General features: G+C 33.7%; 1 protein-coding gene across 1 annotated transcript in view; it reads left to right on the plus strand.

Moving 5' to 3' along the window:
• The first annotated feature begins 219 nt into the window (after positions 1 to 219).
• The window catches only part of LOC145248305 (uncharacterized), an 89,847-nt gene continuing 74,557 nt past the window's right edge, over positions 220 to 15,509 (plus strand). The window contains exons 1-4 of the mRNA XM_080110195.1: positions 220 to 397; positions 5,579 to 5,666; positions 9,209 to 9,357; positions 15,175 to 15,484. Of these exons, the coding sequence (XP_079966321.1) occupies positions 268 to 397; positions 5,579 to 5,666; positions 9,209 to 9,357; positions 15,175 to 15,484 (677 nt within the window). The 5' untranslated portion in view covers positions 220 to 267. The remainder of the gene's footprint in view (positions 398 to 5,578; positions 5,667 to 9,208; positions 9,358 to 15,174; positions 15,485 to 15,509) is intronic.

Raw genomic sequence — 15,509 nt, forward strand, 5'->3', positions numbered from 1 at the left:
TATTTTACTTGTCTTAGGTACCCTAAAAACAACCCAAACGCATCTATACATGGCATATATAAATTCACAACATTACACATACATATATGCACACAAACGCAACTGTGTGCTTCCGTGTGCATATGTGTATATGTGCATATGTGTATATGTGTATATGTGTGGTTGGGTATTTTCCAGACACATTTATTTATCTTTTTTCTTTTTTTTATTTGTAGAAAAAAAACCCAAAAAAGGTGGAGTTGCTTAGAAGTCTGATTTCTGATCACAATGGCAATCACTTACGAAAGAGTCGTGTCGATTATTTCGAAATCATCTCATCTCAGAGTGAGAACTGAAATCAGCCAATTATTGCCCTGGTTTAGAAAAAAGTCAAAACTCTTTCATAAACTGAAAACAGGTGAGTTATGATTAAATATTTTTCGGAATAAAATCAGAAACCGCACTGTCAGAAGCAGTGTTAACTCTCTCTCTCTCTCTCTCTCTCTCTCTCTCTCTCTCTCTCTCTATATATATATATATATATATATATATATATATATATATATATATGATTAGTTTTTTTTGGAAAAAGAAATCCAGCAGAGTGCTCAATTAAAAGGAAAATCCGAAATGTAAGAGCGTATTTATATTTTATGTAGAGAAAGTTGTTAGATGAAACAAATCATTGGTACCGTCGGTTTCAAGCCCGATAATAAGGACCGTTAAAGGTATCCTTATCAAGCTCTCTTCAGCCAATATTCGTCTATTTTATAACCGGAAGTGTGAAATATATATACCTCGCGAGTTCACGTTTAAATCTCGTTTTGTTAAACCCCCCCCCCCCCCCCCCGCGTTTATTTATCGGATGATGATGATTTCATTAACTTTAAACTTTGAATTATTTAAATTTAAAATCAAATTTATATATAAAATCAAATATATATATATATGTTTTTAACTCTTTTTCAAGATGTCTTTTAACATGTTTTATTAATCATTTGTTCATATATATATATATATATATATATATATAATAAGAGGTGGGTGTAGTTTGCTTGAAGCATTGTATAGTATGTAGTTAAACTATATATATATAATATTACCTACGGACACTAGTGTTTCATTCTTTCAAGAATCATCAGTGCAGGGAGTTGCGATTACAGCTGGTCGGGAGATTTGAACCTGGCCACGAAGCCATCTCTGACTCTATTAGCAACGAAAAAACCACACAGCCAACGTAAACTACGAGAAATTAAAGGGGCTGATACTAGGATTATATATATACATATATATATATATATATATATATATATATATATATATATATATATATATATATTACAAAAGTTTATTTTTGAACTATTGTTAATTTCAATGTATGCCGTTTTCATTTAATGGGTGGACACTGCCATGATAAAAACTGAATCACTGTTAATTTGGAGTAAAGCTCAATGTATTTATTTTATAGGTGCAGAGCATATATAGTACAAAACTTTGTTGAAATTCAAAAACTTACATTTTTTCTTTTTTGTAGCTTTTGTTTATTTCATCTTGGATTTCTTCATTACAGCCGTTTCGTTAATGGGATGGCAATTTTATGATTTTATGTTTTCATAAAAGTCTTCTATTCTCATCAATTCGTGAGATGTTATTTCCATTCGATGTTACCAACAAAAAAGTTAATTTTGTACATGATATATATATATATATATATATATATATATATATATATATATATATATATATATATACATTCCCTCACTTCATTACTGTTCACTTGCTCTCAATAGACACAGGGAAACTTATGCTGATAGAGAAGTGGGGAAGGAGGTTGTGTGTGTGCCCAACAAATATATTAGTAAGAGGGAGGGGTAACCTGTTTAGACAATAAATGATATGTTTTAATTAGTGCCAGTTTGCCAAATATCATCTTTGTTAATATTCTTTTTTTAAAATTATCTCAGCCATTATTGAACCCCTGACATTATGGTTAACATCTTCAAAACATAGATTCGTGCTGGGCCTTTTCTGATGTTTATATGATTTTACTTATAAAAGCTCTACATGTGTAGGGTTTTCTTTTTTGCAAAAATATTGTTTTTTTAGTTCAATATATTTGAGCTTGTTTAATTATATATACACAGGCGGCAAAAAGAATATCTGCACTTGTAATTTTTTAAAAAACTGAAAATTTAAGCTAAATTTAATGTAACTGTTTAAACAAACAATACCTCATTTGATTGGCCTTTTATTTTTCTATAATTTTACCTGTTCATATTTAAGTTTTAATTTAAATATTCTAATGTTCATGTCAATTTAAAAAAAATAACTTCAAATTGAGGAGGCAAAAAGAAAGTCCGCACAATGGAAAATTGTTATTTAAATGTAACTTTAGGACATTAATGCAACACAAATACAACAGGAACACAATGAACACAATATTTAATAGCATAGATCTTCTGCAATTTGACAGCCTGCAATCTTTTGGGAATTCCTTGAATTAGACTGCAACAATACTCTTTTTCTTCCAAATTTGAATTTTATCATTGCGTAGCTGTTTGATGTAATACCATATGTTTTCGATAGGATTGAGGTTTGGAGATTGTGCAGGCCAATCCAAACACAGAATATCATCATGCTCTTCCAGGAACCTCTTGACATTGCCAGCTGTGTGAATGGGAGCAAAATGCTCAATCAACATATTAATGTACTTGGTCGAATTAATTCGACATTGCAAGCGAACTATAGGTCCTGGACCATTAGTACTAATAATGCCCCACCCCAAAACTGAACCTCCACCACCTTGCAGCGTTGAAACTGAGCACCTAGGATTAAATTCTTCATCTTTCCTCTGATGGGCGTACTGCCTACCATCACTGCATAGCCTATTGAACTTGAACTTGCTTTCGTCGCTAAAAAGTACTTTTCACCAATATGAAGAGTTACGATCTTCATTGTATCTGATGGCGCTTTCTGTTCTTTACAGAAATCATTGGCTTGTGTCTTGCAACATATCCACAAAAATTAAATTCCTATAATCTGTTCTTGACAATAGAAAGAGAACACTTTTTAACAAGATTGCACTGTTGTTGGACTTGGGGAGCCATTTCAAATCTATTTTCTTAGGCTTGCATTGTCTTCCCTGTTAGAAGTAACCATAGTACGACCAGATTTAGGGGCATCACGAACACTGCCGGTGTTTTGGTCCTTTTGTACAGTCTTTCGTAGTGTTTTTTCACACATTTCAATCTGCGACTGATTTCTCAATTGGATAAACCAGAAACGTGGAGATTAATGAGCTCCTGACGATCACTAAGAGAAGGTCGTGGCATATGGACTAATTGTTACATTGTATAACCTGGAACAACAACAATTACAATTAGAGATGCTTTGTTGCCTGTTGGTGGATATTTTAAACTGATTTACGGGCGATAATTTAGCTGGTTTTAAGCAAATTTGTTGCTGAAGACTTTCTTTTTGCCTCCTCAATTTGAATTTATTTTTTTTTAAATTGAACACTAGAATATTTCAATTAAAAGTCAAATATGAACAGATAATATTATAGAGGAATAAAAGGCGAATTAAATGAGGTATAGGTTGTTTAAACAGTTACATTAAATTTAGCTTAAAATTATAGTTTTTGAAAAAATTACAAGTGCTAAAACCAGTTTAAATTATCGCCCCTAAATCAGTTTAAAGTATCTACCAACAGGCAACGAAACATCTCTAATCATAATTGTTGTTGTTAAAATTTAGTCCATATGCCACGGCTTTCTCTTAGTGATCGTCAGAAGCTCATTAATCTCCACGTTTCTGGTTTATCCAATCAAGAAATCGGCCGCAGATTGAATGTGATGAGTAAACAGTACGAAAGATTGTGCCAAAGCCCCAAAACACTGGCAGTGTTCGCAGTGTTCGTGATACCCCTAAATCTGGTTGTACTAGAGTTACTTCTAACAGAGAAGACAATGCTATCAAGATCCGCAGCCTCAGAAACAGATTTGAAACGGCTCCCCAAGTCCAACAACAGTGCCTCTTGTTAAAAAGTGTTCTCTTTCTACTGAAAGCACCATCTGGACTTCGTCAGATGCAATGAAGATCGTGACTCTTCATATTGGTCAAAAGTGCTTTTTAGCGACGAAAGCAAGTTCAATAGGCTAGGCAGTGATGGTAGGCAGAATGTCCGTTAGAGGAAAAATGAAGAATTTAATCTTAGGTGCTCAGTTTCAATGCTGAAAGGTAGTGGAGGTTACGTTTTGGTGGGAGACATTATTAGTACCAATGATCTAGGGCCTATAGTTCGCTTGCAAGGTCGAATTAATTCGACCAAATACATTAATATGTTGACTGAGCATTTTCTACCTTACTTCGGTCGGAATTTCGATGATAATCCCCTCTTCATGCAGGATAATGCTCCCATTCACACAGCTGACAATGTCAAGAGGTTCTTGGAAGAGCATGATATTCCGTGTTTGGATTGGCCTGCACAATCTCCAGACCTCAAACCTATCGAAAACGTATGGCATTACATCAAGCAACAGCTATACAATGATAAAATTTCAAGTTTGTAAGAACTTTGGACAAAAATTAAAGAAAAGTGGGATGTCCTTTCCCCCCGGAATATTGCTTCAGTCTAATTCAAGGAATTCCCAAAAGATTGCAGGTTGTCAAATTGCAGAAAGGCTATGCTATTAAATATTAACTAGTTCATTGTGTTCCTGTTGTATTTGTGTTGCATTAAAGTCCTAAAGTTACATTTAAATAACAATTTTCCATTGTGCGAACTTTCTTTTTCCCTCCTTATTTTGAAGTTATTTTTTTAAATTGGCGTGAACACTAGAATATTTCAATTTAAAGTCAAATATGATCAGGTAAAATTATAGAAGAATAAAAGGCGAATCAAATGAGGTATAGTTTGTTTAAACAGTTACATTAAATTTAGCTTAAATTTTCAGTTTTTAAAAAAATTACAAATGCGGACATTCTTTTTGCCGCCTGTGTATATATATATATATTATTCGCTCACACGTATTTCATCATCTACGACTCATCCCACTATTTTTAAAATATGATTATCCACTAACACATGTTCATTGTCTACAACTCATTTGAGTGGTTGAATCTAACGAGATTCGAAATTAGGACCCCATGGTAAGAGGCGTAACCCCCTACCTCTAGGTTGTCTCGCACGACTTAATGTATCACATTTTTTTTGTAGATGTTGTTTTGTTTTTGTTTTGCGATACTTTTTGAATAAATTCAATTATATATACAAAAGTCCATGTTTACCTAAATATGAGTTGGGAATAATTTTCCCTTTAACCAATTTTGGTACCCCCAAATGGAGAGTGGCATATGTATTATTTTTAAGATATAATTATCCACTGACACGTGTTTCTTCGTCTACGACTAATCAAAGTGCCTAAATCTAGCGAGATTCAAAATTGGGTATATATATGCATGTAGGTATGTGTAAAATTTAATAGAATTTTTTTGCATATAAAAAGCAGCTTCATTCATCTCATAAATAATTAATGCAAATCGATAATTAATACAAATCGATAATTAATACAAATCGATGTATTTCTACATTTTCCAGAAATACTGGATGACATTCTGAGAAATTGTGATTTTGTTTCCAAAAAAACAGACGATATAATAATTCTTCAAGGAGAACAAGGAAATTGGTAAGATACAAATTATTTTTTTATTCATGATTTTGTCAGAAATTTTGTGGTATTTCTTTCTTATTCAAAATTTTTTCACATAATGGTAAAAGTGTTCACTAATGAGTCGGGAGACCAGGGTTCAAGCCTTGGTCGAGTCCTACTAAAAACTTTAAAAATTGTAAATGATATCATCTTGCTAAAAACTCAACATTATAAGTAGAGGATCAAGGGTAAGTGGATTAATTCTGGTGGTACTTATGTTACCATGCTGAAATAATAACGTTATTTTTTAGAAAGCCATTCTTAATATGGAGAGAGAAGGATATTTTGTAACTATTCTGTACTTTAACCTAACAATTTAATAAAAAAATATATTATGGAACTTAAATTTAACTTGAAAATACTGAATAGAGGATAGAGCAGTTTCTGGTGGGGATTCTCAATGGTATTACCTTTTCATGGTTTGAAAAAAAATTATTTGTCTCTTTATCTCCTTATTTCCCTTTCTGCCCTTCTCTAACCAACTTTACCGACCTCTTCCACAAATCCTCACATTCAATCATGAAATGTCTCAAAAAGCAAAACCAGATTAAACCCAGAACTCCAACTTCCAGTGTAGATCCCTATTCTAACATCAGAGGTCTACATTCCAACCTTCCAGAGGTTGAAATCCAATTACAAGAGACCAAACCAGACCTATTATTCTTGTGTGAATCCGGCATTGGACTGACTGTTTCCCTAGATGACTTCACAATCAAAGGATACTCATCATGGGCATGGAATGGTACCTACATTAGAGATGGCTATCCATGTGGTAGGGACATCTCCAGAGAAGGCATAAATTTGCCCCATGTGTGCTTCTGAGTAGTACTTGCCTACAGTATCACATTCATATTTGCCCTCTGCTGCTCCCACAACAGCGGAGTTAATATTTTAAAGTCTGCTTACCCTTCAGCTAACATTCACGTCTGTGGTAACTTCAGTGTTCACAATGTTGAATGTCTAGACCACTCAAAACGGATGATGAGGAGAGGTACTGTCATGATTTCTCCATCGTCTATGACATAACTCAGATTATTCACGAATCCACCCATGTGCCTGAAGTTGACGGCCAGTATGCAAGTCTTTTAGATCTTTTTTTTACAATTTTCCCAGAGCTATGCTCACGCTCTTCTGACCACTCGGTTGTCTCAGTTAAAATAAAAACTAAATGTAATAAGTCCTTAGATGTACCTCTCTCCATCGTAGAGTATATCGATACTCTATGGCTGACTGGGATAGATTCTGTAAATTTATATCAGATATTCCTCTTTGTATCATGTTTAAAATGAACGTGTCCTTTATAGTATCCGATCTGACTGAATGGTTAATCGTCAGTATAGATCGCTTCATACCCTCCAAGAAATGTTTGCAGAAACCCAACAGCCAACCATAGTTTTCTCCAGAATGTGCCGCTGCCATTGCACACAGAAACCACTTTTTCAACTGCTTTCGGCAAAATAAATGTACTGAGACTTAAGCCGTCTTTAGGACTGCAAGCAACCACTGTAAAAGAGTAATAAAGAATGCAGGAGAGTTGTATGTTCAGTCCGTCAAATCCAAATTAGCTAACCAGCGGATTGGTTCTCATGAGTTTTGGCGAATAACAAACAGGGAACTGAAACGTGTCCTCTATTCCAACCATCATCAATGGACCTGAGGTAATCTCATCAGCGTCAGACAAAGCCAAACTCTTTGCCAAGAACTTTGCAACAAATTCTATCCTATATGATCAGAGCAACATACCCCCCGTATTTCGTCCTGGGTCTGATGCGACATACACATAACTGTGCATGATGTTGCCAAACTTATAAAAACTCTCGATCCTAGCAAAGCAACTGGTCCTGATGGCATTCCTATTATAGTGCTCAAAAAGCTTCAACTAGAACTAGCCCCCATATTTACAAAGCTGTTTAAACGTTGTCCTGAGGAGAAATGCTTCCCAACATCCTTCAAAACCTCTTCAGTCTACCCCATATTTAAAAATTCAGGTGATAAGTCATCTCCCTCTCAGTACAGACCAATCAGTTTCCTGTGCATCATGAGTGAATAGTGAAATTTGTGTTAAACAGAGAAGTGATCAATCACCTCAAAAGAGCAACTTCCTCACTGACATGCAATATGGTTTCCGCTCGTCTAGATTTACAGCTGATGTGCTAAGAGTAATATCTCACAGAATTAGTGAATCTCTTGCTGTGGGCTTCGTTTCAAGGGCAATTGCTCTTGACATAATCAAAGGCTTTCAATAGGATGTGTCTTCTGTCTTCTCAATTATTAAATCATTTCTCTCTGATATATTTATAAGAGTAATCGTTGATGAGCAGAAATCAGAAGCTCACAGTATCAATGCTGGTGTTCCTCATGGTTCCAGCCTGCGCCCAACTCTCTTCAGCAATAATCTCCCAAATCACATACTTAGATAATTTGATTCTCTTTCCTCTAATCTTGAGCACGTGGTGCAATGGGGAAAAAGGTGGCTGGTTAATTTTAATGCATCCAAAACCAAACTTTTGTCTTTCCATCATCAACGCTCTGATCCACACCTGGCTCCTACTGAAATGAACGGCTTTCACATTAAGACGGCCCATGTTTAGACAAACTTCTTGGTCTGACCTTCACTCACGATCTGAAATACATTAAATCCGTAGTCAAGGTCGCTGGAAAAATGGTTGGATCATTCTACCACTTTAGTAGATATCTCACTGCTGAAGCAATTCACTACCTGTATAAGAGCCAAGTACGCCCTAGGATGGAGTACTGTTGCCACATCTAGGCAGGAGCTGCTACAAGCTCATATCCTGCCTTGACAGAGTTCAAAATAGACTTTGTCATCTAGTAAGCAATGCCCTTTTCTCTTCTCTGCAGCCTCTTTCCCACAAAAGAGACGTTGCAAGCCTGTCTCTGTCTTTTCATGGCAAGTGTTCGACTGAGCTCCAACCTATGATCCTCCCTTGCCAATCGTTTACAAAAAACCCTTGTCTAGCCATAATCATTATCAATAAATTCCCCCACTCTCTTTCGTTGCCTAAATCTAAACATGGATTTCTTGAACAGAGTTTCTTTCCTAGAACTGCTCGCCTGTAGAACAAAGTTCCACAGGACTGCTTCCAGCTGACTACAATATCATTATCTTCAAGTCCAGCATAAACAAGTTCTTGTTGAGCCGTCCTCGTAAATGATCTAATTATACAAAATTACTTCTACAAACGATTATTACGCAACTGTCCTAATGACTAAAATACACACATTAACGCTTATCCTTGAGTGGCCGCCGGGCCTTGATATGTGGTGACTCCTTTCTAAAAAAAAAAAATAGAAAAAAAGTAATTCATGATTGTATTTTTGGGTCGCCCACACTAAGAATTGAACCTTCAACCTTCAGAAGAATATCACTTTTACAGTTGATTTTTCTAAATACTCTAACCATTGCACCGCAGGTTCTTGTGGGTGACCGAAAAATACAAGATGAGAACAGTAGTCTGATGAATCCAAATAATACGAATGGAATTTTTATTTTGCAGTTTCTATATTATTCTCCGGGGAAAAGTGTCCATTTATAATCTGAGCAAAGGTGATGAAGATAATATCACTCAACTGACTCGTGCTGAATTGGAGTCAGATAAAAACCAAATAGAACGAAACAAACTTGGAAATTTTGTCTGTCACTTGGGTAAGTCTATTTGTTGCCTCTTTTCTTTTATTATTATTTTTTATTATTTCATGGGAATCGCTCCAGACAAGGTATGAAGCCACTTGATGTAGGGAGCTAAAAATAAAATACTACTTCAAGATCAAAAACTAGCCAACGTAAGTTCAGATGGATAGATTTCCACCCAGAAGAGCAATTCTTTCCCCTTTGTCAGAAACATCATTTTTGAAATGTGGAGATTAAAGGACAAAATAAGGGCAGAAAGAATTATGAGGCTATTGAAAGTAAAGATTCCGACACAGGAAACAGCAATTCTTTCCACTATGTCAGATACATCAATCTTGAAATGTAAAAACTAAATGACAAAATAAAGGAAGTGAGGGTTATGAAAGTAAAGCCAATGTTTTTAAACATATTTAATAAAAATACGCTATGTCTCAATCGATCAACTAAAAAAGAAGAAATATTTAATTTAAATTTATTGAATTTTAAAATAAAAAGACATTTTCAAAATGCATATATTTTGGTCATACCAATTCAAACAAGATGGATTAAACACTAGATCAGTGGTTCCCAACCCTTTTTACGTGGCGGCACACTTTTGACCTTTTTAAATTTTCTCAGCATACTTATCACAAAAATGAATATTTTCACCTCATAAAGACTTTTTGCAATTAAGACGATCATAAAAGGAAAATATTTATTCACAAGCATAAAACATATCCAGAACTCATTGCCTAGTGTAGAATAATAATGGTGAAGTACAGTGGTTTACCAATGTTTATTGGGATCGATAAATTTGAAATATCTAAAAATTTAAGCAAACGTTTTATTTTTATGTTTTCATATGTTAACATTAACATCATGTAAGTAATAATGTGCGAGTCAGTATTTATTGATACAAACAACTGCGGTTATAATAAAACAACAACTGCGGTTATAATAAAACAACAACTGCGGTTATAATAAAAACTGTTTTTTTCTAACAGTAATGATTTCTAAAGTAATGTTTCCTAACAATAATGTTCCTAAAGTAATGTTTCCTAACAATAATATTCCTAAAGTAATGTTTCCTAACAATAATGTTTCCTAAAGTAATGTTTCATAATAATAATGTTTCCTAACAATAATGTTTCCTATCAATAATGTTTCCTAATGTTTAGGAAACATTATTGTTAGGAAACATTAATTTAGGAAACATTACTTTAGGAAAAATTATTGTTAGGAAACATTACTTTAGGAATCATTATTGTTAGGAAACATTACTTTAGGAAACATTACTTTAGGAAACATTATTGTTAGGAAGCATTACTTTAGGAAACATAATTGTAAGGAAACATTACTTTAGGAAACATTATTGTTAGGAAACATTATTGTTAGGAAACTTTACTTTAGGAACATTATTGTTAGGAAACTTTACTTTAGGAATATTATTGTTAGGAAACATTATTATTATGAAACATTACTTTAGGAAACATTATTGTTAGGAAACATTACTTTAGGAACATTATTGTTAGGAAAAATTACTTTAGGAAACATTGTAAGGAAACATTACTTTAGGAAACATTATTGTTAGGAAACATTTTTGTTAGGAAACATTACTTTAGGAAAATTATTGTTAGGAAACATTACTTTAGAAATCATTACTATTAGAAAAAAACAGCTTTCACATCATTATAACCGCTGTTGTTTCTATCAATAAATACTAACTCGCACATTATTACTTACATGATGTTAATGTTAAAATATGAAAACCTAAAAGTAATGTTTCCTAACAATAATGTTTCCCAACAACAATGTTCCTAAAGTAATGTTTCCTAACAATAATGTTTCCTAACAACAATGTTCCTAAAGTAATGTTTCCTAACAATAATGTTTCCTAAAGTAATGTTTCCTAACAATAATGTTCCCTAAGTAATGTTTCCTAATAACAATGTTTCCTAAAGTAATGTTTCCTAACAATAATGTTCCTAAAGTAAATTTCCTAACAATAATTTTTCCTAACAATAATGTTTCCTAAATAATGTTTCCTAAGAATAATGTTTCCTAACAATAATGTTTCCTAAAGTAATGTTTCCTAGCGATAATGTTTCCTAAAGTAATGTTTCCTAACAATAATGCTTCCTAAAGTAATGTTTCCTAACAATAATGTTTCCTAAAGTAATGTTTCATAACAATAATGTTTCCTAACAATAATGTTTCCTAACAATAATGTTACCTAAAGTAATGTTTCCTAACAATAATGTTCCTAAAATAATGTTTCCTAACAATAATGTTTCCTAAAGTAATGTTTCCTAACAATAATATTCCTAAAATTATGTTTCCTAACAATAATGTTTCCTAAAGAAATATTTCCAAACAATAATGTTTCCTACCAATAATGTTTCGTAACAATAATGTTCCTAAAGTAATGTTTCCTAAGAATAATGTTTCCTAAAGTAATGTTTCCTAACAATAATGTTTCCTAAGAATAATGTTTCCTAAAGTAGTGTTTCCTAACAATAATGTTTCCTAAGAATAATGTTTCCTAAACCCAAACTCGTATTATTCTGTTAGATATCTTAATTTGTTAATTTGGTTAGGAAGACAAGAAAAAATAATGGTCGAAGTTTAGCGTCATACCAGGAATAATTTACAATCTATTATTATTATTATTATTATTATTATTATTTATTTATTTATTTTTTGTGGTTCCGACTTATCATTTTGAGTTTCTGAAAATAGATTCATTCATGATTAAATTCCAAAAAGTTCAGCGATAAAATGTTTTAATTTTATTCTTTTTATAGGTTTAGTGAAAATGTCGGCTATATTATTCTCAGACGTTGCATAACTAAGAGTAACAGATTTTTCACTTATTTCATTCCTTATGAAATGATATTTGATATCAACATGTTTTGACCTTTGATGAATCATAGAATTATTTGCTAATAAGATATTACTCTGGTTGTCACAATGAATTACTATTGTTTTTGTTTTTACTTAGATCTGATTTTAAAATAGACTTTAGAAGGGTGCTTAGAAAAATTGCCCTCTGTACTGAGTGCGCAAGTGCAACAAACTCTTCCTCACACGTAGAAAGGGCAACAATTTGTTGTTTTTTAGTTTTCCAAGAGATCATATGTTCAGTCTTTGACAGTCTAAAACAATACCCCATTATACTTTTTAAATTCTCAGAGTTACCCGACTCTGAATCTGAAAATCCTTCTACATTTAATGGATATGTTGACTTTTTAAATATTAAAGATTGTTCCTTGGTTCCTTTTAGATAACAAAAGACTTATTTTGCACGAATTAAGTTCTTAATTGTTGGTTTTGATGAATTTTTAGATAGCTTTGTTACAGTGTAACATATATCAAGCCTAGTGGTTGTCATCAAATAGATTAGACTTCCAATAATTTCTCTGTATAATCGATCGTCTATTAATTTAGTTTCAGTCTCTATATTCTTATTTATATCAATCTCAACGGGAGTTATACGTGGTTTGCAATCTCGCATTCCAAACTTCAGCAGGATTTTTTCAATGTACCGTGATTGGTTCATTGTTATAGTTTCATTTTCACAGGTAAACTTTATACTAAGGAACCATGACAATTGTCCAAGATGGGCCATTTATTTTTAACATCTTTTAAAGTATTGTCACAATTTGAGATGAGTAATATATCGTCAACTCAAAAACCCAAAATCAACAATTTATTACCTATATATTTGGTGTACATGCACACGTCTACGAGACACTGTCTGAATTCTTGTTCTATTAAATAATTATGGAGTGTTAAATTCCAATTGTGAGCACTTTATTTTAGACAGTACAGTGACTTATTCAGTTTCCATGCGAAATTTTTATTTTTCATTTTAAATCCCTTGGGGGGGGGGATAAATATAAATCTTACAGTCAATTGGAGCATTTAAGTAAGCATTTATTACATCCATTTGATGTATTTTTAAATTGTCTTGAGCAGCAAATTGCAATAAAATTCTAATTTTCGTTAAATTTGTCGTTGGTGAGAATGGGGCAAAATATTCGACTCTAGAAATTTGTGAAAAAACCTTTTGCAACAAATCTTGCTTTAAAAGTTTCATTGCCAGAAGCTGTGATTTTTTGGGAGAAAGTGAGAAGTGTCAAGTGTTGAGACATTATGTTGAACAAAGATGGCGATAGTAAATCAAATCGGTGAAGAATCAATGCAGTCATGATCTCGAGTGTTGAGTAATTCTTAAGAACAAACATGGCAGTGAAGAATCAATGCAGTCACGATTCAGTCATTTGAAGACAGAGGTTGACAGCGAAATTCAATATTTTCATAATAAGGTTGGAGGCTTCTGATTGGTTGATTGTTCTAACCGTAGTTATAAATAAGATCGTCAAAATCATTGGGGTCATACCCTCGTTATTAATGGGGATGAGTCTCCTTGTGGTTTGGAGACTGGGTAGAGTACTTGTCAAGGATCCATTCTTCAGCCCGGACTGATGTACACCGCCTGTGTATTACTCCACTCTCCTAGGCCTTGCCACCCGGCTTTCGGGTGGAGCAAATTTGTTGCTTCTTGCCTGAAGCGCCCCCCCCCCCGACCGGGGAATGCCGACAGGGATACTCAGACAATTTTTGTAATTGCAAGAATTCCCCTCCCTTAGGGGAACTTGCTTAGATCCCCACTTTCTGACCTTGTGTCACATATTGCTGATGTGGGCAGAAATTAAATATCTACCCTCATTATTAATCAAAAACATTTTAACACAATGTATTCAGCGAAGATAAAAATAATTACCTATAAAAATTACATTTGACAACTTTATTCGGCATTAAAATCACCCATAGATCATTGATATGCCCTTGTAGGAAGACTGCGACCTGCTTTCTTTTAACTTCCCCCAGCCAAAGGCAAACGGGGAAGGAGATTGTTAAGCATATGGTTTGGTGTATCGTTTGAAGCTCAGTCGACAGGTGTCATCTGGAAGAACTCTGATTTCAATGACCAAGCCACTATTTTATAGAAATTTCTAAGTTCGCATCTGCCTGTTATTTTGACACAGACTTGTTAATTTTGAAGTGTGCAACGATTTTCATTGGTTTAAAATATTTTGAGTTAACATGTTCCTGTGAAAACGTAATTGTTTTTTGGGAGTGATGAAGATGGGAAATCCGAACAAAGCGGAGAAAAAAGAGAGTAGCAATTTGAGCCATTTACTTTTTATCACTGTCTTACTACACCGTAAACCAATCCAAACTTAATCAATAAAAGTAGTTTATAGAATATTACAATAATGTTTTCTAAAGCAATGTTTTCTAAGAACAACGTGTTCAAGGAAGATAAAGATAATTATTGATAAAATTACATTTGACAACTTTATTCGGTCTTAAATCACCCATAGATCGTTGATATATTGTAGGGATTTGATTTTGCCTGTTATTTTGACTCAGACTTGGTTACTGTTGAAGTTTGAAACGATTTTCATTGGTTTAAGATATTTTCTGTTAACACGTTCCTGTGAAAACGTACTTGCTTTGGGGAGTGATGAAGCGAAAAAAAAAAGAGAGTAGCAAACAATTTTCATTGGTTTAAAATACTTTGAGTTAACATGTTTCTATAAAAACGTACTTGCTTTTTGGAGCGACGAAAAAGGTAAATCCAAACAAAATGAAGAAAAAAGAGAGTAGCGATTTGAGCCATTTGCTTTTTAGCATTGGCTTGAATCATATCTCAGTCATATTACACCGTAAACCAATCAAAACCAAGTCTATAAAAGTAGTTTGCAGAATGCAACAAATAAGGTTCAATCACGTCAGATCGAAAGCAATCTAGTTATCCAATAAATTTATTTTGTTTCATTTAAGCTACGGGTGATCCTTTTGGAGAAGTGGCTCTGTTGTCGGAAGACTGTATTCGAACCGCAAGTGTCATAGCAGATGAGAACATCGATTTAATGGTCGTCGAAAAATCTTTGTATGAACGATCTGTGCGGGATGTATTGACAAAAGAGTTCCAGCAGAAAATTGCATTCATCTGCGCGAACCCACTGTTTCGAGATTGGTCGCATAAATATCGGCATCAGCTGGCCATGGCTGTCTACAAAGTGGTGCTTGCATACAACGAAGTCCTTGTTGCTCAAGGGGAACCGGCGACCTGCATCTATTTTCTGCTTAGGTAAGTACACAAAAACATGACAACT

This window comes from Euprymna scolopes, chromosome 26 (genome assembly GCF_053919585.1).
Source record: "Euprymna scolopes isolate OS-2025 chromosome 26, ASM5391958v1, whole genome shotgun sequence".
Lineage (NCBI taxonomy): Eukaryota > Metazoa > Mollusca > Cephalopoda > Sepiida > Sepiolidae > Euprymna > Euprymna scolopes.